A 23,481-nucleotide genomic window follows, 5' to 3' on the forward strand; every position below is an offset into this window, starting at 1 on the left:
TCTTCCATTCAAGTCTTTAATCCATTTTGAGTTAATTTTTGTGTATGGTATAAGATAGTGGTCCACTTCCATTTTCTTGCCTGTGGTTGTCCAGTTTTCCCAACACCATTTATTGAAGAGACTGTCCTTTCCCCATTGTATATTCTTGGGGCTCCTTTGTTGTAAATTAATTGACCATATATGCATGGATTTATTTCTGGGCCTTAATGCTTTTTGAACAAGGGGCCCCACAATTATGCAGCTGGTCCTATCTCTGAGCCCCAGTTTCTCCAAAATGGCAATACCAGCTGGAGCACATCATCACTGAGAAGGACTGGGCGTTCAGTCGTATGCACAGCTCTCATGCCTGGTACACTGCAGACTCTCAGTGACTATTAGTGTCCTTCCTCAGTGAGGGTTGCCAAGCCATGGAGCAACAAGTTGGAGTTTAGGAGTTTGGGAGTGGGAGCTCCTAACCAAGAATCTTCTTCTGGGCTTTGGGGCCTGTTTCTGCACAGGATTTGTGGACCTGTGGTCCTGACACCCCTGCCCCACTCCTTGGCCCGTTGCACCACCTCCAGGAGGCCCAGCTGACTCACTGCCGTTTGTCTCCACCTCTGCCTCGCTGGGCAGGTTGGGGCTCCACGCAAGGGATAAAACCCACATAACGAGCGTTGCTATCACAGGACTCTACTGGCTTTAGGAGGATTAGTCAGATGGGTTTACAGAGTGCTCATACCCCTGGAAGAAAGGCACTGGGCAGCCTGGAGCAGCTGCAGCAGCTGCACTAGAAATGATTTGAGACCTTTGGGGTAGGCAGGGAGCACCATGGGCCAGGAGTTCAGGGAGGTGAGGGACAGCCCTGGGCTAGACTTGACATTCATTATCTCACCAGCATGTAGGTATTTCTTATCCCCATATAACAGGTGAAGAAACTGAGGCTCAGAGTGGCTAAGGATTTGCCTAAAACGACATAGCGAGTGCCTACAGAGCTGGGGTTGGCATCTGGGGCTGTTTTGTCCTGGAGCCTGTGTTTGTACCCACCCCTCTTTCCTACCCCTCCAGGGTAAGCCAGCTGTCTTTCTGTGGGGTGGCTCCTACATGGCCCTAGGACTCCTTGGTGCCAAATCAGAAGAAACCCTGAGAGTTATTTTTAGGAGGAAGGTGGGCAGCCCTGTGTCAAGGTTGACTGGTGGCCTGTTCCTGGCCACATGCATCTGTGCCTGCCTCCTCTCTCTCCTCCCAAGCTCTCAGACACCCAACAGTCACTAGTCTCTGGGCAAGAAATACCAGGGACGGGGAGTGAGGCTGCTTGCTAAATGGTGCAAACAGCATCCCAGAGGGTGAGTGGAGTGGTCTGGGAGGTCCTACAGACTCTGACCCAGCCATAGTCATCTGTCCAGTCACCCTGTTTATTGGCAGTTGGCATATGCCAAGTCCCGTGCTAAGTGCTGGGGAGACTCTGAGTAAAATGTGCCCTCAAAGGCTCTTAGGCCTCTGTGTAGGTGGAGACAGAACCCCAGCCCAAGTGCTCAGTTCTGGAGAAGAAGGCCTGCCTGAAGCAGAGAGCAGGCAAGAACCAGTGTCAGCACTGCTAGAGAAATCTGAGCAGGCCTTACTTTCAGACTTATGTCTTAAAGCTCACTCCGAGGCCCCTGTATGAGGACAGATTTGGAGTAGAAGGAGCAAATGCAGACTGGACAGACCTCTAGTGGCCACCTAGGGACCTAGGTTCTGTGTCAGGCATATCCATGGAGCAAGGAATCCCATTCATTTAACCCATAGGCGCAACAAAAGTCCAAAGGGGAAAGCATGAGGTCTGACCTAAGGCTGGACTACAGGGCCAAAGCAGAGGGCATCAGGGATCCCTCAGCTGGTCACAGACTTGGTAGGAATCGGGTTGTTGGTAAGGAAAGAGAGGAAGCACTGAGAAATGACCAGGGTCCCAGCCTAGATGGGCAAGGGAACCATTCACCAAGACAGAGGGAGAAACCAAGTTCTATTTTGGACATGTTGAGTCAGAGTAGCTGGAGCTCATCCAGGAGAAGTTGTCCAGTTGGCCAAAACAGTCAGCAGCTCAGGAGAGATGTTTGGTCTAAAGGTCATCTGGCCTAGGTTATTTTTATCAACAGCTTAGATGAAGATGTGAGCATTCTCAAATAAATAGTCAACACTGAGTTAGGAGACAGATCTAATACCTTAGTAGACTGAATCACGATTCAGATTGCTTTTAGTATGCTGCATCTGTGGGCTGAAACCAACAAGCTGTCATTTGCCTGGATGATAAATGTGAAGTCCCCGATAGGGGTTACACAACTACAGCGTGGTAAAGGCCTGGCCTGGCCCCAGCTCCTGCAGAGAAGACCTGGGCGTCTCTGTTGGCCACAAGCTCATGAGTCAGCAGAGCAGCACGATTGCTAAACCCACTTGATGGATGTTAGGCTGCATTAGGGGAGTGATCACGCCAGATCTTGGGAAGGACCCGTCTATTAAATAATCCCAGGCTTGCAGGGCAGTGGTGAGGATTAAAGGAGATCAATGTGTGAAATGCCTAACCTGCGGTCTGGAGCTTTGAAGGGCACAGTAAATGCCAGCTCCCTCCCTCCACCTTCTCCCCACATTTTGGTCACATCTGGAGCCCATAGTGAACACTTCAGAGTGGAAAGGCTGGAAAACTGGGGAGAGGTGGAAAATGGACAGTGGTTTCTCAGGAGAAGCGACTTCTCAGGGATGTGAGGGCTTTTTAAGTGTTGGAAGGTGTGTCATATAGATTGTGAGTAGAAATGGGCTTAGCCTTGGTACCTAAGGAAGGCAGAACCAGGATCTGCAAGGCTTGCACATAGTAGACGCCTCCTGATTAAATGGAGATTGGCTGCCTGACCAAGAAATGGATGTCCTGGGGAGGCCCTGACTGTGTGCCTTAGGGGTAGGGACTTCTGGCCTCAATACCCCACAGAGGGTCAGGCACACTGTGATCCTATTGAACATAAATGAATGAGAAGTTGCCCACAGCTGATTATCAGAGCTGCTCAACAAAGATCTAGGAGATTCCTTCCCTGAGATGTGCAGGCCGTGGTTGGGAGAGGCCCCATCAGGCAGGTGTTGAGGTGATTCCTGCACTGGGAGTTAGGGGATAGTCCAGATGCCTCGGGTCCCTTCCCACTCTGCTCTGGCTCTCACTTCTTGGAACTTCAGAGCTGGCAGAAGTGTTGGGAGCCATCTAGCCCAACCATGTCACAATCTCTAAGAGCCTCACCAGGCCCCTCTTGGTACAGATGAAGAAACTGCAGCCCAGAGTGGAGATATGACCTCCTCAAGCTCCCATGGTGGGCCAGTGGCAGCACCAGGACGAGAACCCAGGGTCTCGGTTTTTCTCATTCATCCTAGGCCACTTCTTGCGAGTAGCTCCCTTGGGATAAAGTTTCATAAGTCTGTGGATACCTGAGTTCATAGTCCTGCCCATGTCATGTGGCCCTCTGTAGCCATGTCACAGGTCCTTGCAGTCTTGGCCTCAGGATAAAACCAAGATAAGTGACCAGAACCTCCTGTGTGGCCTAGTGGGCCCAGTGGCCCACCACTTTGCACTGCTTGCCAGGAGCGGCCACACCAGCCACCTCTCACTTCCTGCAGGGATAGACAGCATTTACAACACAAATTATGAAGGCCATGGAGAAACGTGTTGCTGTCTGATTCTGAGAGAGTGTTGCCAGCTGATCCTGGAGCCAGTCTGGGGACCCTCCCTCAGCTCAGGCATTAACGCAAAACACACCTCTGACAGCAGGCATTTAAAGATCAAAAGAGGCCAAAAAACCCTTTTCAGAGCCAGGTACTCTGTGTGTGCTTCCCAGGCCTCCCAGTGTCAGGGCAGATTGACTTCCCCAGCAATGAGCAATCTCAGATGTGCCAGGGAAGGCGACCACAGAAAGCCTGGGGTCCAGTCACCTGCAGACCTTGGCTCCTTGGATCCGCCCCCAGGGGTGTGGGCTCCCTCAAACTTCCACAGGAGAAGAAGGCCCAGACGCTCATGCGTTAAAGGGCTCCATGTGCCTGACCCCACTCCAGGAATCTGACGTTCCCTAGCTTGTTTCATCTCCTTATCAACTTTGGAGAGTAGGTATCATTATACCCATTTGACAGACAAGGGGACAAAGGCTCAGAGAGGGCCATTTAGCTAATATATGGTGGAGTTGAGGTTTGAAACCAAGTCTGATTCTGATACCGCCCCCCCCCCCCCCCCCCCCCCACCGCAGGACCCCAGGACCTCAGGGATGCCACAGTTGCTGAAGAAGCAACCCCTGAGCTAGTCTGACAAGTTGCCAAACTGAGCCAAGGGACCTCCTCCTGTCATTCTCCAATGCCTGCCAGGTCCCTCCTAATTATCACTTGACCCTCATCCCTTCCTTCTGTCCCATCAGGTACCACCCACCCTCCAGGGCCTGTCATCCCTCACCTGAACATTGCAGTCTCTGGCTTCCCTGCCTAAAGGCTGGCACCTTCTCAACCACTCTCCCCACAACCTTGGGAGTGACTCACACCTGACCGTGTTCAAACTTCCCTGTGGTTCCTCACTGCCCTTGGGACAAGGCCAACCTCCTTAGGATGGCTTTTGGGGTCTCCTGTCATCTGCTTTTTCTCCCATTTTCAGGCCACTCAATTTCTCACCTCTCCTTTCTCCCATTCCTTCCCAACTTCCATGAGGACAATGAACCAATTTTTCTTTGAGACCTTCTTCCCATGTCATCTTTCTTGACCTGGACAGCTTTACACCCTCTCATTCATTATTCATTCAATAACTATTTACTGAGCACCTACCGTATGCTAGCATTGTGTAGGTGGTGGGGATGCCCAGCCGCCCGGGTCATTCCTGTACTGCATGGAAGACAGTCCTCAGATGGACTGAGCCAACAATCAGCCTCTGCAGCTGGCTGTGTGTGTCTGCAAATGGGGCTTTGAGGCTTTTTGCACTGAGGACAGCATTTCTGGTGACCCTGAGAACCTCAAGTGGATTCACAGACTCAGGCCATTCATGTAGAGAAAGCCCTGAGGAAGTATTTCTACACCCTGCATCCCAGAGATGGGGAAACTGAGGACAGAGAAGGAAAGGGCCCTGTCCATGTCACATATCAAGCTAGATGCGTCATCAGAACCAGGGTCCCTGATACCCAGTCCAGCCCAGCCATGGGGCAAATGAGACATGTGGTCCCCATGGAGGATTAGAAAGCAGCAGAGAGCTTCTGGGAGACAAGTGCCTCCTCTCCTGGTGATGGGGATGGAGACAGGAGGACTGGGGGAGGAGCACCTACTGCCCACGGCCCCTGCCTCTTGGACTATCTGGCAAGCCATCATACTCACCCTTCTCTGTCCCCACCTCTGTAGAAGCCGTGGTTAAAGATGACATGAACAGCTACATCAGTCAGTACTACAATGGGCCCAGCAGTGGTGAGTCTGCGTTGGGGGCTCTTCTGCATGTACCAGAACCTCTGTGCAGCCCCATGTCAGATGTGACCCTGGCAACCCCTAACACTGAGAGTAGGAACAGCTCAGCCTGGCGTGCCCTCTGACATGGAGGCAGAATTCAAGGCTCAAATACCTGGAGCTTTAGCTCCCAGGAAACTCCAGCGCTGGAGCTGTGGATGCTGGGGTGGAGTGCTCTGGGCTGCATGTGGGGCCCTGAAATAAAAAGGGAGCTGAAATCTAGAAATCTATGTGACCTTAGCACCTCCCAACCTGAGAACCTTTCAGGATGAACAGGATGGAGCTGAGATAACAGCATAATTGGGCTTGAGATGCAAGAGGCTTTGGGCATGTCCTCGCTTGATTTCTTTCATTCTTGCACTTGAAAAAGTCTCAGGGAACCTAGTGGTTTTCACTTATGGGAAACGTTGAGTTTTAAAATAATACCAGTGTCTTGTTTCTCCTTAGCCAATGTCTTGCATCTTGTAGTTAGGATTTCATAGCCCTTAAATCTTTGAATACTCCATTATAAGGCTAGAATGTTGTGTTGTGTTGTGTTGTGTAAAATGTATAATGCATGTGAATTTTTTTTCCCCACAATTTAGCCCCCTAAAGGCCTCTTCCTTCTTCTCTCTCCTGTTTCAAAGACTCATCCAATCTGCTGATTTCAAAGACTACCATCTCTAGCTGAGACCTCTCCTCCACTCTACTATCCCCACAACTTTGGGGAGAGACCTTGCCCATTACTACACCCATTGTAACTTGGCCCCTTGATACTTCTCACTTAAAGACCTTCTGAAGTGTCCTTCATCCTCCCCCTGCAATGCATTCTACAGAGATTAATCAGTCTTCTGAAGGCACAGCTCTGGTCATGTCACTCCCACATCGGTCCCACTGAAAAGTTTGAATGATTCCCTCCGACCATGAAGCCCAAATTCCTTGTCCTAGCACACCATGCTTTCTGAGTTAGTCAGGACAGACTAGGTTATGCTGCAGTGGCAAATAACCCCACGTCTCAGTGTTTTAAATGAATCGACAAACACCCATGGCAGATTGGCTCGTGGCTCTGCTCCCTGGTTGTCATCTTTACTCTAGCAGAACAGCTACCATGTATTGTAGAACACTGTTGACTGCCAGGGTGCAAAGCATCACTGTTTTATATAGCTTCTACTGGGAAATGCATGGGTCAGTTCTCACAGATGATTGGCCAAGGCACGTCACACGTCCACACTTGCATTCAACAAGACAGGGAGGCATCGTCGTCCCCCCCCCCCCCAGGACAGGGCAGTAAATACTGGAGAACTGAACCTCCAAGTGCCCCCCCCTAACAAAACCCATTCATGCTTACTGCCTGCTGTCCAGCTTTGCTCCTAGACCAGGTTCAGCTCAGACCCGCCCTCATGGAGGGTCCACAGAGGTGTAGCAGAGGTGAAGTGTGACTGGCATCCCCTCCTTTCTTGCAGACAGTGGTGTCCCAGAGCCAGCGGTGTGCGTGGTCACCACAGCTGCCATAGACATTCACCAGCCCAACATCTCCTCTGACCTCTTCTCCGTTGACGTGCCCCTGAAGCTCAGCAGCAATGGTACCTGCGCCAGTGCCACCTCTGAAAACATTTCCCGCTCTACTTGTAGCTCTGTCACCTGGGCCCAGAGTGACAGCAGCCAGACATTGGGCTCCTCCACAGACTGCAGCACTACCCGAGAGGAGCCATCCTCCAAGCCCAGCCCCTCTCCCCTGCCACTGCTGCCACCACCCCAGCAGCAGATGGTGGAGGCCACAGTCCAGGACCTGCTATCCTCCCTGTCGGAGGACCCCTGCCCATCCCAGAGGGCCTTGGACCCAGCCCCTGTCTCCTGGCCCAGCCCAGTGGGCTCGGCCCAAACCAGCCCTGAGCTGGAGCACAGGGTAAGTCTATTCAACCAGAAGAATCAGGAGGGCTTTACTGTCTTTCAGATCAAGCCTGTCATCCACTTCCAGCCTGCTGTGCCCATGCTGGAGGAGAAATTCAGATCTTTGGAATCCAAAGAGCAGAAGTTGCACAGGGTCCCTGAAACCTAAAGCCTCCGGGCAGGCTGGGTAGGAGGAGGGCAGACAGCCATCTCGAAGCTCTCCCGGTGCCCCAGAGGCCAACAAGGGCCACACTTGGGCCCCAGGAGCCCACCTGGCCTCCCTCAGGGTGCTGCCTGCCTCCAGGGAGGTGACACTAGGCCAAGAGGCCACATGCCTCAGACCTCAAAGCCCAGAGCTGGTGCCTCCTCTGACCCTGTTCGGGGGAGGGTGGTGCTCGTGGCCGGGGTTTTTTAATCATTTTTATAAAAACCAGCTTGTGGCCCAGCTTTAGCAGGGTAGAGCGCAGGGGCCAGCTCAGCCTCTTCCGTTGCCTTCGTTCCTGACGCCCACCCCGGACCCTAGGGAACAGCACTGTGAGCAGGGGCTCCAGCCTTCCCCCACCCCCCAAGCTGTCTTTTCCAGGAATCCTGGGTGGAGCCAACACAACCACACAAAGACCACCATCTGAGCCTGTTTCATTCTCATTCTCTGATTTCAGCATGAGCTTTTCTGAGTCTTTTCAAGATAAATAGTTTTCACCTTCACAGGACATAAAGGGATGGATCTGGAGGTGGGTGGGAGGGTCATGGGGGTGGGGGGACAGCCATTTTCCAATCTTGGCTTTAATAATAAAAACCAGCTGCACTGAGACTTCCAGTTGGCAGAGGTTCTCCTTGGTTGCTAGCCCAGGTGAAGAATCCCCAAGTGGCTTTTTGGGGTTTGGGATGATGTGGTGAAAACCCACCCGGGTAGCTTCAATCCCTCCCTGGCAGACCTGAGGCCTTGCAGCATAGAAGGAGCCCTGGACCCCAGGCAGGAAGCTCTCACACTGCCTGGCTCTGTGACTGTGGACCAGTCCCTTCCCCTCCCTCAGCTCCCCACCAAAAGGGAGCTCAGAATTCTGCCTTCCTCGCTGACAACTCCCAGACCCAGCTTCCTGACCCAGGGCTCCATCTGTCAGGGACCTTGAGCTCAGCAGGTCCAAAGTTGAGCGCAGTATCTTGCTTGAAGCCTGCTTTTCCTCCAGGTTCCCAGCTGGGGCACCAGCATCCACCCAGCTTTGAGTGTATGTGGCATCAACATCATTGGCTCCCTCCTGATCCCCCACAAGCAGTAATGAATCCTGGCCATTCTGCCCTGCAAATCACCTGCTCCAGACCCAGCCTCTGGTTCCACCCTTGAGTGTGTCCTCCCAGGCTGCTAAGCCTGCTGTGTCTCCCTTGCTGAAAAGCCTCCAAGGGATTTTGTGTTTATAACCACTATGTTTTGTTTTGTCCAAAAAAGGGAGAAGACGATTAATTAAGGGTTCCTGTTGCCTCAACTGAACGTCTCAGTGTGGTCACAGCCCCTTCACGAGCTGGCCTGCCTGCCAGCTGCCCTCCTGACCTGTTCTTTCTCTGGGTTGTTCTCACTGTGTGTCTCACTGGTCCCTCACTAGTAGGTCAGGATGTCCTCAGGGCTCCTGGCCCTGTGGACTCACCCTGACAGTAGTGATCCCATGGCTTGGTCAGCCCATCTGCTTCCCTGCCTGCCTCCCATTGGTCCGCAGGAGCAGGGATCAGGCCTGGGTCCCATTAGAACCTCAGAACCCTGCATAAGGCCACAGGCTTGGGCACAGGGTCACTTGGGAAAGATGGCTGAATTGGAAAAAGGGAGGGAAATTATATGCCAGCAAAGAGCACCCTTCTGATTCATGGGGAGATAAGCAGTTGTCAAAAAAGGTGTTAAAGGCAGCAGTGTCTAACTGAGCTGTTTTGGAGATGTAATCTGAGGCATTCTGGGTCACCAACAGCATAATTACAGCTTCTATTACTGAGTGATGCGGGCTCGGTGAGCCGAGGAGTCGAAAGAAAGATTTTCTTGGACTCTCAAGGTCTGGCAGTAGTGCTCTTTTATTTAGAGAATAGCATAGGGACAGGACCCATGGGCAGTAAAGAGCTGCTACCAACATGGGTTGAGGGTAGGGCTAAATTTAAGGCATAGGTACGTGAGTTATCTCTTACAAAGGAAAGAATATGTAAAAAAATGTCATTAAAATGGTATCAGTGCAGGTGGGGTCTGGTTATTGGGTGGCCCTATAACTTTTAGATAAGAATCAGATCGGATTAAGTAAATGGATGAAGCCACCACCTTAAATATTATCTTCAGCTAAAGACAAAGGAGGATGTTGGTGGTAGGCGGGGGTCAGTTACATGAGGTTACCAGACAGTAAACAAGAGCAAGATTATTATGCAGACTTAAGTCCTTGCCTTCCCCATTAAGAGTGTCTAGAGATAAGGTCATCCCCCCTTCCTCCTGGTGCAGAGAGGGAGACACCCCCACAGATGGAGACTTCCTTCACAAATGCAAATGTCTCTCATCAAAGGGCAAGCAAATTCCACTCCTCAGAGCCTCCTTCCCATCTGCAGTTTTTAAAAGTAACCAGCCCAAAATAATCCTCATCACTGAGCACTCTACCAAGGCCTCTACACACGTGGGGTGCTTTAGCCCTTCAGACAACTCTGTGAGGTGGGTATCACTAGCCCCATTTTACAGATGAAGAACCTGAGGCTCAGAGAGGTTTAAAAAACTTTCCTGAGGTGGAACACTGACAAGAGAAGCACTGAAATTGGGGTCCAAATCCACTTGGCAGTGTGCTAGGTGCTGGGGCTCTGAGGTTTTAGAGCTTTTGGAGGCAAAGTGGTCACTCTTGGCTTTTGTCATGTGATGGGCTGAAGGGCATAATATGATTTATAATCTCTAGGGCAGGTGCCAGCTAGGTCTGTAATTAGCAGCCTGCATCTGCTGGACTAGAAACAGCTACCGTCCTTGGCCAGGCCCTGTGACACCCTCTTTGCCAAACTTCCCTCGCCTCTGCTCTTGGGCTAATGGTGGCTACTCCAACAGGTAAATGAGCCTGTCCTGCACCAGAAGTGAGACCCAGCTGTTAGCCAGCACTTGCCTCTGCTGCAGACTTCTACTCCAGAGAAAACCATAGGACAGAAAGGAGAGCAGTGGGGTAAGATGCTAGGCAAGAGGCTCCTGCTCTCTGCTTCAGTTTCCCCATCTAGAAATGGGGTCTACAGAATAGCTCTACTTGTAAAAGGTGATTTCTTAGGGTATTTACAAATTGCTGTGAAGTGAAATTTTGCCTGCGCACTCACTGTTGCCTTCATCCTTGAACAGGTGTTAGAACTGCTGCATGAGGAGATTAAGACTAGTGACAGGTATCAAGAGGTCGTCCTCGCCTCTCCAAGGATAGAGTCCACAGTCACAACATTAGAGGTTACACGCAGAGGAAGCCACTTACCTGCCTGGGATAGGTGTGGGGCAGAGGCTCTGAGGCCTGGAGTGCAGGAGGTAGAGAGCCAAAGCTTTGGCTCTTAGGGCTCCCTTGCGTGCCATAACCCAGAGTCCTGGCTGGCGGGCAGCTTGGGGCCGGTGGAGATGGAGCCCAGTACTCCCTGGGAGGTTTGCGGCTCTGGGAAATGGCTTCTCCTTGCTCGTCCACCCTTTCAGAGAGCTGGCTCTGGTGCTCTCCCAGAAGGGAGGAGGCTCTGGGTAACAAGTCACTGTCTCCTATAAGCCAACAAGAGGGTGATAACAGTGATGGCTCCCATTTATTCATTTCCTGTTGTGACAGGTGCCCTTTTGCAATCTTCCTTCTGTGTTACAGCCCAGCAAAGTGGGTGCTATTTTCCCTGCTTTACGGAGGAGAAAACAGGCACAGAATGACTAATTAAATGACTTGCCCAAGGGCACACAGCTAACTAGTAAACTAGTGGCAGGATTCAAACCCAGGTCTGTCTGGGTTAGATGTCATACTGGATATGCTGAAATGAGCTGCCTGGAATTAAACCAGGTGTTATCAGGAGCCGGAGAGAGAAATCAGGACTCCAGCCCCCAGGCAGTTGCCATCCATCAGCTCATGCAGCCCTTCAGGCTGGAGAGACCAGCCCATCCTCTCTGCAGAGTCCCGAGGCCCCTCCTATAGGGCCAGCCTCCCTGCTCAGCCTTGCTGCTGGAGCTGGAAAGGAGCTAATCCTGTGGCCAGGGTGCCACCCTGACATGCCAAACCTGGCAGCAAGGACAACGAGGCTCAGATCCAGCAGTGCTAGTAGCCGGCCCACAGGGGAGCCAGGCCAGAGCTCTGCAGGCCTGACCCAAAGTCTGTCTAGGACTGTAACGTCTTCCCTGAATGACACAACTGGCCCCTCTGCATTCAGCCCTGGGTAAAACCTCCAACCCAAACCTTGGCTTTTCAGATCAAATCACACAGACTGTGGGCTTTTTCACAGACCCTGCATGATTAGAGGCTAGTGGCTTAGAATTCTCTTTGGTGTGGCCGGTGTTCATTCCATTCATGACCCTCAGCTCAGGAACTCCTTTCTCACTCCAAGACAGCTCTTGACTGAAGCACGTGTCCTGGTGCTGCCTCCACACTCCTCTCTGGTGAGATTTCCTCATCTCAAAAGAGAAAGACTGAGAGCAGGGGGGCTGTTGAGAGCCTCAAATGAGATAAGGTCCAAGGAAGGCTTCTTACAAGGGGAGCATCTTACTGACAAGTCATCAGGACACTCGTGTAGAGTTGCTTGACAAGGACACCCAACAACCTGAGCTAACCCAGGTTTTAAATAGACATCTCAGGGTTGGAGAGAAGTCTGAATCGCCACCTCCACCCTCCACCTCAGGGTGTGTCAAAGCCCAGGTACCTGGATTCTCAGCCCAGCCCTGTTTCTGGTTTGCTAATCCTTGGACCCACTTCCTCCCCCTGCATAACAGAAATAATACCTCCTGGACCCTCCACCCCCGTGAAGGTTGCTGAGATAGCTAGCTAATGACATAATGGAAGGAAAAGCCCTTTGAGAATGTTTCAAGGGAGACACAAACAGAAACCATCCTTATTAATAATAGATGCCTGGGGTATTTCACTGCCTGCCCACATTCAGCACTTTTGGGGAAGGCTGCCCAGGAGATGCTCAGTTATTTCATTTGCTGCTGCTGATAGTTTTGTGTGGGGAGGGTGGTAGTGGGGTATATGGGTACTGAGAAGCTGAGGGGATATGTGCCCTGCCTCCAACCCCAATAGCCAGCCCAGGCACTGTCCCTCGTGACCTCATCCCTGCTCACATATCCCAATTGGTTCCCCTGTAAATAATGTCCTGGAGTCATCTTGAGTTAGATAAGAGAACACTGTTGTTCCCCAGATAGCAGGCACCTTATCTGCCTTCCTCTCCCTTTTCCAGCATAAGCCAAGGAATTCATAACTACTTTGGAGTTTTTTCTTGGCTCCAGTGCTGAAAAGCTTGATATTGTCTCCCGGTGAATAGTTAATTACCCAAAGAAAATGATGGAACATTTGCTTCTAAAATTTATTGCAAGCTACCAAAGAGACAGTGCTGGCATAATTTTATGCAGAGCCCTAGCCTACAGCATAGGGGAGCAGCCTGCCTATTCATCCTGAAACAAGCAAATGAAATTGACTACCCTGGAGATCAATCAGGACATTAAACACTGTGATGAATGTGGCAGAATTCTTCAGTGTCTGAGATTTACGGGACATCTTTCACCAAGCACTCCAGGAGCTCCTCAACATCAATTAGGCCTCTTAACTAGGTAGGCTCACCTCCACATCCAGTGCAGAAAGAAGGGGCATGGAGTTCTGGGACCTGGGCTTTGCTAAATGCCACAAAAGATAGCCAGTGTGCAGATCAGATCCAGATTTGAGTACAAAGGTCCCTGCTTCCTTGAGCAAAGAGTGGTTCAGAATGGAGGAGTTGTCAGGCTAGGAGGGGACTCAGGGATTGGGGTCCAGGGTTTGTCATGTTCTTGGTGCTTCTGTGCCTTCTGCTTGAGATGCACTTATTCACTGGTTAATTTTGACTGCTCCTTCTGAACTAGGCTCAGCTGGCTCACCTTGCTCCCCTCCACTTCAGCCTGCCCCAACCAGGCTGGATTAGGTATGTCCTCTGTGCTTCCATCGAGGGACTCAGGATATGGCATGTAGTTGAGGGTAGACTTTGGCCTAAGGTCATCATTGACTAGTTGTGAATCCTTGGGCAAGTGTTTTAAGATCTGTAGGCTTCAGTTTTCTCATCTGGAGAGTGGGGAATAATAGTAAGACCTTGCAGGGTTATAAGGCTTAAATGAGCAAAGGGCTCAGCACAGCATCTTGAGTACAAAAAACCCTCAAAATGGTTACTATTGTCTCCATCTACCTACCCTGTTTGAGATCTGCCAACATAGTCACAGGTTAAAGTTTGAAGATATCTTGAAAGATTACTGAGTTCAATTTACCATTTTACAGATGATGAAAATGAAGCCTAAAGGGAGAAGGAATGTGACCAGGGTGCCTCTGAGACATTAACAGAACCAGGACAAAGACCCAACTGTTCCTGTGACCTGCCCACTCAGTGCTCAGCCCTCCCTGTGGTCCCCAGGTCCTTGACTGCCATATCCCTCATGTAGCCCCATACTGGGAAGGGAAACAGCCCTCCAAGCTGGAGGTGAGTCCATAAAAAGGCAGCGGCAACCTGCTTTTAACCACATGACCAATTGTGGGAGGCAGAGATGGTGAAGCCCAGACAAGTAAAGCCTTACCAATGCCTGACCGCTCACCAATCTGGACACCACAGAAAGGAAACCCCAGCTTACTTCCCAATAAATTCCTAACTCCATCACTGTCCCATGCTTCTTTCAAAAAGCTTGCTGTTTTGAGGCAATATAAACCAGAGGATAGAGTCCTGAAGAAGCTGGAAGATGCTGGGAGGCAGCCTGGTACAGTGGAAAGGCCATGTTCTCCAGACTTGGAGTCCACTTCAGGTTCCACATCTCATGACTGCCTCTGGTCAGTTGCCTCTCAGCCCTTTTCTTCCTCCAGAAAGCAGAGGCAATGACACCCACTTTGGACACTGTTGTCTTAGAGGGCATATAATATACCTAGTAGGTTCTTAATAAGTAATATTTACCAAAAATTCTGGTTTGTGTTCCAGTTCTACCATTTGTGTTATGACCTGGGGCAAATCACCTTCTCTCCTGAGGGTCTGATTTCTTCACTGTTCCTACCCTTTCCACCTCTGATGGGGTAACTTACATGAAAATGCCTTATAAGCCAAGGATTATCAGCAATCCTTCTTCATTTGGGTTCCCCACAAAATATTTTTTAAAAACCTAGGGCTATACGAAATTGTGGCAGTATATCACATTGTATGGGCTTTTTAAAAGGTTATCAGTCAAGCCTCCTTTAGCTCAGCAACAGCTAACTGAATCCATCTGTTATGATCAATAGTGTTCTCCAGGTCTCCCAGTCTCTTAAGCCCACTTTTATGTAAACCAAAACAAAAACCTCTCGTGAGAGTGTGAAATGCAACCAAGCTGACCATTCCTTTCAGAAAGACAGCACTCATGGCTGATGTTTCAAGCCCTCCCGCCCAGTACAGACACGCCCAGGCTCTGCCAGCAGCACGGCTCCCACACTAACCTGAGGAAGAGTCCCACTCTCTGCTAGCTTTGCCCACAGCACTGGAGCCATTTCCAGTCTTTGGGGACCATTCTGTAACCAAAGAGCTTTCAGCCAAACCCAGCCGGAGCATAAAGCCAGATGATTCCTGCAACAGCCTCCTAATCGCTTCCATCTTCTCCTCCCTCCCATCTTCTCCTCCCTCCATCCATCATGAATACATCGCCAGGTTAGGTTATTCCTCTAGGTAAGCTAATGGGCCTTCCTCAAAAAATGTCAATGGCTCCTGTTGCCAGGATGGTGCTACTTAAGACTTGTTCAGGTGGCAGGACCTCAGGAAGTCATGCAGCTCTTTGTGGAAAATTCTTGATATACTGACATTTTTAATTCTAACATACAAACAAGTAACAATTACCAACTAGCAGAGACTACGCCTAAGTATTCAACACATGTCCACTTAACAAAAGCTGTGGAGGGTCAGCGGCTGCTGACCTCCTTAGTTAATATTTATTTGCTACTTGTCCATTCACTTTGGAATCTGCTTACATTCCTAAGACAAGGGGTAGCAGCCACCAAGATTTTAGAAAAAAATATGGAAGACTTAAGATTGGGAAAATTCTATAGGTTAATTTTTCCTGCAAATCAGAAAGACTATGATATACCTTTCACAGTACCAACCCTGGTCCAGTCCCTGAAGTGGCAGCAATCCTTGAGGGTAGTTTGAGAACCACTGACCTATAAGGAAAAAGGTCAAACTCCTCAGTCTGTCAATGTCCTCCACAATCTGGCCTCAACTACCTACCACCCTTAACCTCTTTCCTGACCCCCATGAGCCCTGATCTCAGTTTCTACTTCCGCCTCACAGGCTAATATCAAAGCTTCCACTCCCAAGGAATGACCATATCTCGCCAACTGAGGGAGCCCTCTGTGTATATGCTGTCTGCTTTTCTAATCATTTGTGTCTCACCTCATCTTTCCTGGTAGCTGTAAAATCTTGAGGGTTGGGGCTGTGCCTCCTAGCAGGATGCTGCTCTCCCTGTCAGGACCACAAGCTGCATAGGAATAGTGGCTGGCCAGACTCTTCTAGGTTTTTACTTGGTCCAGAGTCCCTCACAGAACAGCTGGTGAGCCAGGAAACCAAGCAGGGAATATTCCCCACAGTGCTACTGAGAAAGCATGGACCAGCTGAAAGAAAAGCTGGATTCTGGGCTTTCTCAACTACTGAAAAGCTGAGACCAGGACCCTCACTGGGCCTCAGTCCATAGAGTACAGAGGTCCTGTGCTCCAGCTAGATGGCATCAAGGACCTATTCAGCTCTTGCTGCCTTTCTATATACTTATTCTGTCCTCTCAGGGACTCTGTGTTCTGCCAAAGTAACCAAGCTTACTGAATTCCCAGAGGTGGTATAAGGTTAACTAAAGACTTCAAAAAAATTAGGGAGAAAGGCAGGACATACACACACACAAAAGCTACTCCTAACACTTTTCCCCTACACTGCTTCCAGAGCTATTGCTCTGGAGATGCAGGGACAGAGTTATTAGGAACTGCCAGCTTGGTTTCCAATAAAACATAGGGATAAAAAGAGCACACATATTGCATCTTCTGGCATATACAGTAATAGTTTCAACAATTTGCCCCAACTGCACACAACTGCCTTTTTAAGGTAAACTCTAAGTGGGTACTCAGAGGGGCTTTTTTCTTTTCTTTTTTTTTTTTTGAGGAAGATTAGCCCTGAGTTAACTGCTGCCAATCCTCCTCTTTTTGCTGAGGAAGACTGGCCCTGAGCTAACATCCGTGCCCATCTTCCTCCACTTTATATGTGGGACGCCTACCACAGCATGGCTTGCCAAGCGGTGCTACGTCTGCACCCGGGTTCTGAACTGGCAAACCCCGGGCCGCCGAGAAGCGGAACGTGCAAACTTAACCACTGCACCACCAGGCTGGCCCCTCAGAGGGGCTTTTAAGTTGAATAAAATTCTGCTGGAGAGACAATCCCAGAACACCATCTCTCCTCCTCAACTAGGATCCTGAATGTGTGCTCTTCACCTGAGGTAACTGTGCAGCAAGTCTCCCTGTTCTGTGAGCCAAGGTGAGGCAGGAGCATATACTGGTGAAGCCACCACTCTGAAGCCAGACTTTCTAGTTTCAAATCCTGGCTTTCATTTATAAGCTGTCTGAATGTGGGCAAATTATATAATCTCTGTGCCTCAGCTTCCTCATCTGTAAAATAGGGATAATAGTAGCATCTAGCAGGGTGTTGTGAGACCTGAAGGGGTTTAATATGTGGAAAGTGTTAGAATGGTGCCTGACATATAGTATGCTGTTACAATGATGAGGACTTGTACCCAGTAAACGTTAAGTGACCAGCTGCCTGGAGCTGGGGGAGGGAAGTTGTGATAGAAGGGAACAAAAGGAAGAGACCAACCAGTTCAACTCTGAGGCAAGGAATCAGGCAAAGGTACCACCTGAGATGGTCCTCCTTGAGCCAGCACACCCTATCCTGGGGGCACCTCTGCAGCTGTCACTTTGCTGTCTCTCTTGTCCCCCAGTTACAGTGTCCAACAGGGATAAGAGGTAAATGCAGAAGGCCCTAAGCAAGGTTAGCTCCCTTGGGAAGAACCTCAAAGTAAGCAACAAGATATGGGAATTATTTTCACAAGGGTGATTCAAACCACGTGGCCTTGAACAAGTCACTTTACCTTCTTCACTTCTTCTCTGTGCCTCAGTATTCATATCTGTGCAAGGGGGCTGAACCAGATGATCACTCAGCTCTGACATTCTAGAATTCTATAGTTCTAATACAGACCATCATTTTACTGCTCTCTTCTCACCTTATTTAAAGAAGGTTGAGGGGCTGGCCCTGTGGCCAAGTGGTTAAGTTTGTGCACTCTGCTTCGGCAGTCCGGAGTTTTGCCGGTTCGGATCCCGGGCATGGACATGGCACCGCTCATCAGGCCACAATGAGGCGGTGTCCCATATCGCAGAACCAGAGGTACTCACAACTAGAATCTACAACTATGTACTGGGGGGCTTTGGGGAGAAAAATTAAAAAAAAAAAGATTTGCAACAGTTGTTAGCGCAGGTGCCAATCTTTAAAAAAAAAAAAAAGGTTGAAATGTCAGAGGCATTTAACTTCTAAAAGTGTTTCAGAGCAAGTGATTATGACACAAATCAAAAAGGGTTCAACTAGGCAGCCCCAGGCTGGCCACACAAAGGGACTGGCTGGCCCTTCTACCCCATCCCGTTTTGTATCACTGGTCATTCCCCATCTCTTCCTTGCTGTTTTCCTTGTCCCGTTACCCACTATAACTTCTGCAAATCTGCTCCAGGGTGGCAGTTCTCTTCATTCACTCACCTCTGACTCCTGGTCTTTCTATAATCTCAATACCTGCCCACACCTTCCTGAAGGCCTGGCCACAGCCTTACCAGCCTCTGCGCTTGTGCCTGCACTCACATCAGCTTCCAGTGCCTGTCAGACTCTGGACCTCAGCTGGGCCCTGGGGAAGCACAGTGAGAGTCCTAGACCTACTACACATATGGCTGACTCACATGTCTGGCTGTTCTCTAAGACAGCCCAAAGGAAGCCATCAGGAGGGCAAAAGAAAAGCCAGGGCATTCTCTGAGAAGGGTTTTAAACATTTATAATAATATCAAACTATCTTTTACATAAGAGGCCACACTGTCTCAAAGCAGCCCCCTCCTTCTCTACTCCTCTCTCCTTCATAGACACAAAGTCCTGTAAGACAAAACCTTAAAATGGAAAATTAAATTTAACCTAAACCAACTAAATATATTTGGCAGGCTCAGGTTTAAGTCAGGGCTGCTTTTGTCACTTTAGCTTTGGTTTTCTGAAGACTGGAGTATATTTAAGGTAATATTAATGCTTTATAGCCATGCTTTTTTAACTCTGAATTTGCCAATCTATTTCCCTTCTTCTCTCAACAACTACGTTAGGTCGATTAGGCTGGTGGGAACATTCATGTTTACAATCTTGCCTAAAACAGTCCTCCATGAAAAAGACAGGCAAAGAAAAAATAATAAATGAATTTTTACTCCCTTTCTTCAATTTTCTCTCTCTCTTTATGAAGCTAGGCATATTTCTGGTAGTAGTTATAAAGCTGTGGAAAGGCTTTATTATATATTTTATTACAGAATTAGAAAATTTCAAAAAATAATTGTTTGGAACCACAAATTATTAGAAAGAAACATAATAATATCCCCATAAAAAAGCATTCTGGCATCTGTTAGAATTTTTCCTCATATTATGAAATGTAGCTCTCCATGCTTTCTAATGATTAATAGCCATGAATTTCTATGATTTCAGCTGAATACTTTGACATAATTTCCTTTCTTAAGACATGATCACGACTCATTTTTTCTTCAACAGCTCAGTCATTTCAGGAACTACCTGCAAATTAAAAAAAAAAAAAGCAATTAAACAACTTCAGCCTTCACTGTGATATGGTCACAGTTCCTTAAGAAGTACACCAAGGCCAAAGGAAAGAATGTGAATTGCTATGAGGCACAAAGTGCCCCCTCTCCCCAACCAGGAACTCCTTGCTTTCCTAGTCTCTCCTCCCATCCATGGGGAGACTATAAAATCTTCAGGAGGGAGAGACGACCCTGGATACATAGCTGGCAGGGCCAAGAGCCTACTCATTGCCTAGAAGCCTTCTGACACAACCACAAAACTCAGAAAGGTACCACAAAAAATAGGAAGTCCAATTTTCTTGTCTGTGCTGAGAGTAACGTGTACTTTTTACCTTCATGTTTTCCCGGCATTCTTCTTTCCCTTATTGCATTCCTGCCTTTCCTTCCAAGTCCACAGCAAAGTCTCTTGCTTAGTCATGACTCCTGTCAACCCCCTGTAGGACTTGTTTCCTCATTGCTCGTTCATTCATTCATCATTCATTTTACAAACACTGTAGTTGCTTTCTCAGCACGTTATTATCTTTTGGCACATAAAAATGAGCTGCATGCTAAACATTCAGTATGATCTCTCTTCATTCAAATCAAGGCCTATGCTAATGCAGTGGCTGGTCAGCAGACACAGTAAGGGGAAACCAAGCGAGCTGGCTCCCATTTTAAAAAGGATTAATTACTAACCCTTAGTCTTGGCAGTTCGGTGGCTGCAACTGGAACCTTCAGTGTGGAGCTGCTTTGTGACAGCCTGGACAACAGAAGAGAGCTGTGCATGGGGACTGCAGGGGAATGTCACACAGAGCCCACCTGAAAACTAGTCAAGCCACTTATGTAAAATATCAATTACCCTGTTTTCCAAGGGGTTGTTGGCTGCCCTAGCTCACAAAGATCCCAGCTGAACTCACCACTGATGAATACAGCCTCTCAATTATTTAAGAGAGCTACATTTCCATTAGGTGGAAATAATGTGTTCGTACAAAATTTATTAAGGAAATTGTCGACATGTTGTTTCTTCCGAATGTCACTTTGTCTCCAGTCTATTAAAAGGCCCATGTTTACCATGGAGCCAGCAGGATTAGCTCAGGGGCAGCATTAAGTGCTGGGACTACTTCTCCCAGCTTTCCTCAGTGGAGAGACTATGAGCTTATGCCAGTCACACAGATGACATGCTAAACAAGCCTCATGTGGGGACCTACATGTTTCATGAAAAATAGGCTAAAGCTCAACTTCTTTTAAATGAAACATTAATTTGGTTTAGCAAATACAGTTTTTAAAGACCTTATCAAATGTTCCCGTCACACTCCCCAAAAAAGGGTTGAAGGGATTTTCTCTTTCCATCATCTATATGTTTTTTTATTAGACCAACCTCAGACTTTCCAAACATACCACACAATGCCTTAGAGCTAGGGAAAACAAAATGCCAAGTCAGGTTCACTGAGTGTCTGATGACCTCAGCATACTGAAAGACCTGGATTCTTATTTTTATTCTATTTTAGATACTGCAGAGGCAGCTCCCTACTTAGTAAGACCAAATGAGAGTGAATTTACATTTAAAATAAGACAATCTACTGATATAAATCACATAAAACTACGTTTCACTCATTTACTTAGTACTTCCTCAGGGTAACACTATTGGAGATAAAGAAGTTCAGGCCTGATTCCTGCCCACAGAGTTCTATTCGCTAGCTGGGGAGAACAGACAGAGGCCTACGAACCACCCAATCAGAAATGTGCTTATCTTATACTATTATCTAAGAGGATGAGAAGAATGGCACTAAATGCTCCAAATTTAGGAGTTCTGAAGAAGGAGAGATTAGTGTGGACTAGGAAAAATCAGCACATTAACAAGAAGAAAAGGATTCTGGGCAAAAAATGAAGAGGCAGACAGAGATAAACACTGCAGGTTCCAGATATGGTAAAGGCATTAGAATGACTCTAGTGAAGAGCTATGCTAGGGAGAGGTGAAAAAGGTTCGAAAATATGGGTATATGCCAAGTCCAATCAATGGGAAGAGAACAGTCTCTCTAACAGAGATGGTGCTATCCACATGCGAAAGAATGAAGTGGGACCCTCACCTGACACAACACACAAAAAAATTAATTCAAAATGGATCAACGACCTAACTATGAGAGCTAAAACCATAAAACTCTTAGAAGAAAACAGTGGAGTAAATCTTCATGACCTTGGATTTGGCAATGGATTCTTAGATATGACACCAAAAACATAAGCAACAGAAGAAAAAATAGATGAATTGGACTTCATCAAAATCAAAAACTTTTGTGCATCAAAGGATATTATCAATAAAGTGAAAGGACAACCTACAAAATGGGAGAAAATATTTGGAATTCATATTTCTGATTAAGGGTTTAACATCCAGAATATATGAAGAACTCCTACAACTCAACAATAAAAAAACAAACAATTCAATTAAAAAGTGGACAAAGGACTTGGATAAACATTTCTCCAAAGAAGATATACAAATGGCCAATAAGTACATGAAAAGATGCTCAATATCGTTAGTCCTTAGGGAAATGCAAATCAAAACCACAATGAGATACCATTTCACACCTACTAGCATGGCTATGATTTAAAAGATGGAAGATAAGTTTTGGAGAAGATGTGGAGAAACTGGAACACTTGTGTACTGTTGATGGGAATATAAAATGGTGCAGTCAGTAGAGAAAGCAGTTTGGAGGTTCTTCAAAAAGCTAAACATAGAATTACCATATTACCCAGCAATTCCACTCCTAGGTATATACCCAAAGGAACTAAAAGCAGGAACTTGAACAGATACTTGTAGGCCAATATTCACTGTACTGGATTAGACAAAACTTTTCATATATATGATGCCTAAAGCACAAATGATAAAAGAAAAAACAGATAAATTGGACTTCATCAAAATGTAAAACTTCTGTGCATCAAAGGACATTGTCAAGAAAATGAAAAGAAAACTCACAGAATGGGAGAAAATATTTGCAAATCATATATTTGATAAATGACTTGTACCCAGAATATAAAAAAAACTCTTACACCTCAACAAAAAGACAAATAATGCAATTTTAAAAACGACAAAGGATCTGAATAGATATTTCTCCAAAGAAAATATACAAATGGCCAATAAGCACATGAAGAGAGGCTCAACATCATTAGCCATCAGGGAAATACAAATTAAAACCACAATGAGATACCACTTCACAACCATTAGGATGGCTATAATAAAAAGTGTTAGTGAGTGTATGGAGAAATTGGGGCCCTCGTATATTATTACTGGGAATATAAAATGGCACCACTACTTTGGAAAACAGTCTGGCAGTTCTTCAAAATGTTAAACATAGCGTTATCAAGTGATCCAGCAATTCCATTTCTAGACATATACCCAAACAAAACGAAAACATGTCTGCACAAAAATTTACAGATGAATGCTCATAGTAGCATTATTTATAATAGCCAAAAAGTGGAAACTCAAATGTCCATTAATTGATGAATGGATAAAAAAAAAATGCGGCTTATTCATACAATGGATATTATTAGGCAATAAAAAGGAATAAAGTGCTGACACATGCTACAACATGGATGAACCTTGAAAACATTATGCTAAGAAGCCAGCCACAAAAGATAAATTTCATAATTCTATTTAGATGAAATGTCCAGGACTGGCAAATCTAGAGACACAAAGTCGATTAGTTGTTTCTAGGGCCTGGGGAGAGTGTGGCATGGTGAGTGACTGCTAACGGGTATGGGGTTTCTTCTCGGTGTGATAAAAATGTTCTGAAATTAGATAATGGTGAAGGTTGCATAACTCTGTGAATATACTAAAAACCATTGAATTGTATATTTTAAATGGGTGAATTTTATGGTATGTGAAGCTATCATACTAACAAAACCAAAAAGATAAAAAACAAAACAGGGGCTGGCCCGGTGGTGCAGTGGTTAAGTTCGCACATTCCGCTTCGGTGGCCCAGGGTCTGCCACTTTGGATCCTGGGTGCGGACATGGCACTGCTTGGCAAGCCATGCTGTGGTAGGCGTCCCACGTATAAAGTGGAGGAAGATGGGCATGGATGTTGGCTCAGGGCCAGTCTTCCTCAGCAAAAAGAGGAGGATTGGCAGCAGATGTTAGCTCGGGGCTAATCTTCCTC

At 47.5% G+C, this 23,481-nt stretch overlaps 2 protein-coding genes across 9 annotated transcripts in view; one reads left to right on the forward strand and one right to left on the reverse strand.

Annotated features, from left to right (window-relative positions):
- Positions 1-14,138, forward strand: part of TMEM266 (transmembrane protein 266) — a 134,908-nt gene extending 120,770 nt beyond the window's left edge. For 3 of the 5 annotated variants that reach the window (XM_014856450.3, XM_070504395.1, XM_070504394.1), the window contains 2 exons: positions 5,356-5,418; positions 6,897-8,133. In XM_014856450.3, coding sequence (XP_014711936.1) covers positions 5,356-5,418; positions 6,897-7,492 — 659 coding nt within the window. In that variant the 3' untranslated portion in view covers positions 7,493-8,133. Of the gene's footprint in view, positions 1-5,355; positions 5,419-6,896; positions 8,140-13,769 lie in introns of those variants that run through there. The other 2 variants (XM_044764080.2, XM_014856451.3) reach the window with 2 other exon arrangements.
- A 4,889-nt stretch (positions 14,139-19,027) lies between these two features.
- Positions 19,028-23,481, reverse strand: part of ETFA (electron transfer flavoprotein subunit alpha) — a 98,450-nt gene continuing 93,996 nt past the window's right edge. For 2 of the 4 annotated variants that reach the window (XM_044764157.2, XM_044764165.2), the window contains one exon: positions 19,028-19,329. In XM_044764157.2, coding sequence (XP_044620092.1) covers positions 19,291-19,329 — 39 coding nt within the window. In that variant the 3' untranslated portion in view covers positions 19,028-19,290. Of the gene's footprint in view, positions 19,330-20,007; positions 20,092-23,481 lie in introns of those variants that run through there. The other 2 variants (XM_070504402.1, XM_070504400.1) reach the window with 1 other exon arrangement.

This window comes from Equus asinus, chromosome 2 (assembly GCF_041296235.1).
Source record: "Equus asinus isolate D_3611 breed Donkey chromosome 2, EquAss-T2T_v2, whole genome shotgun sequence".
Lineage (NCBI taxonomy): Eukaryota > Metazoa > Chordata > Mammalia > Perissodactyla > Equidae > Equus > Equus asinus.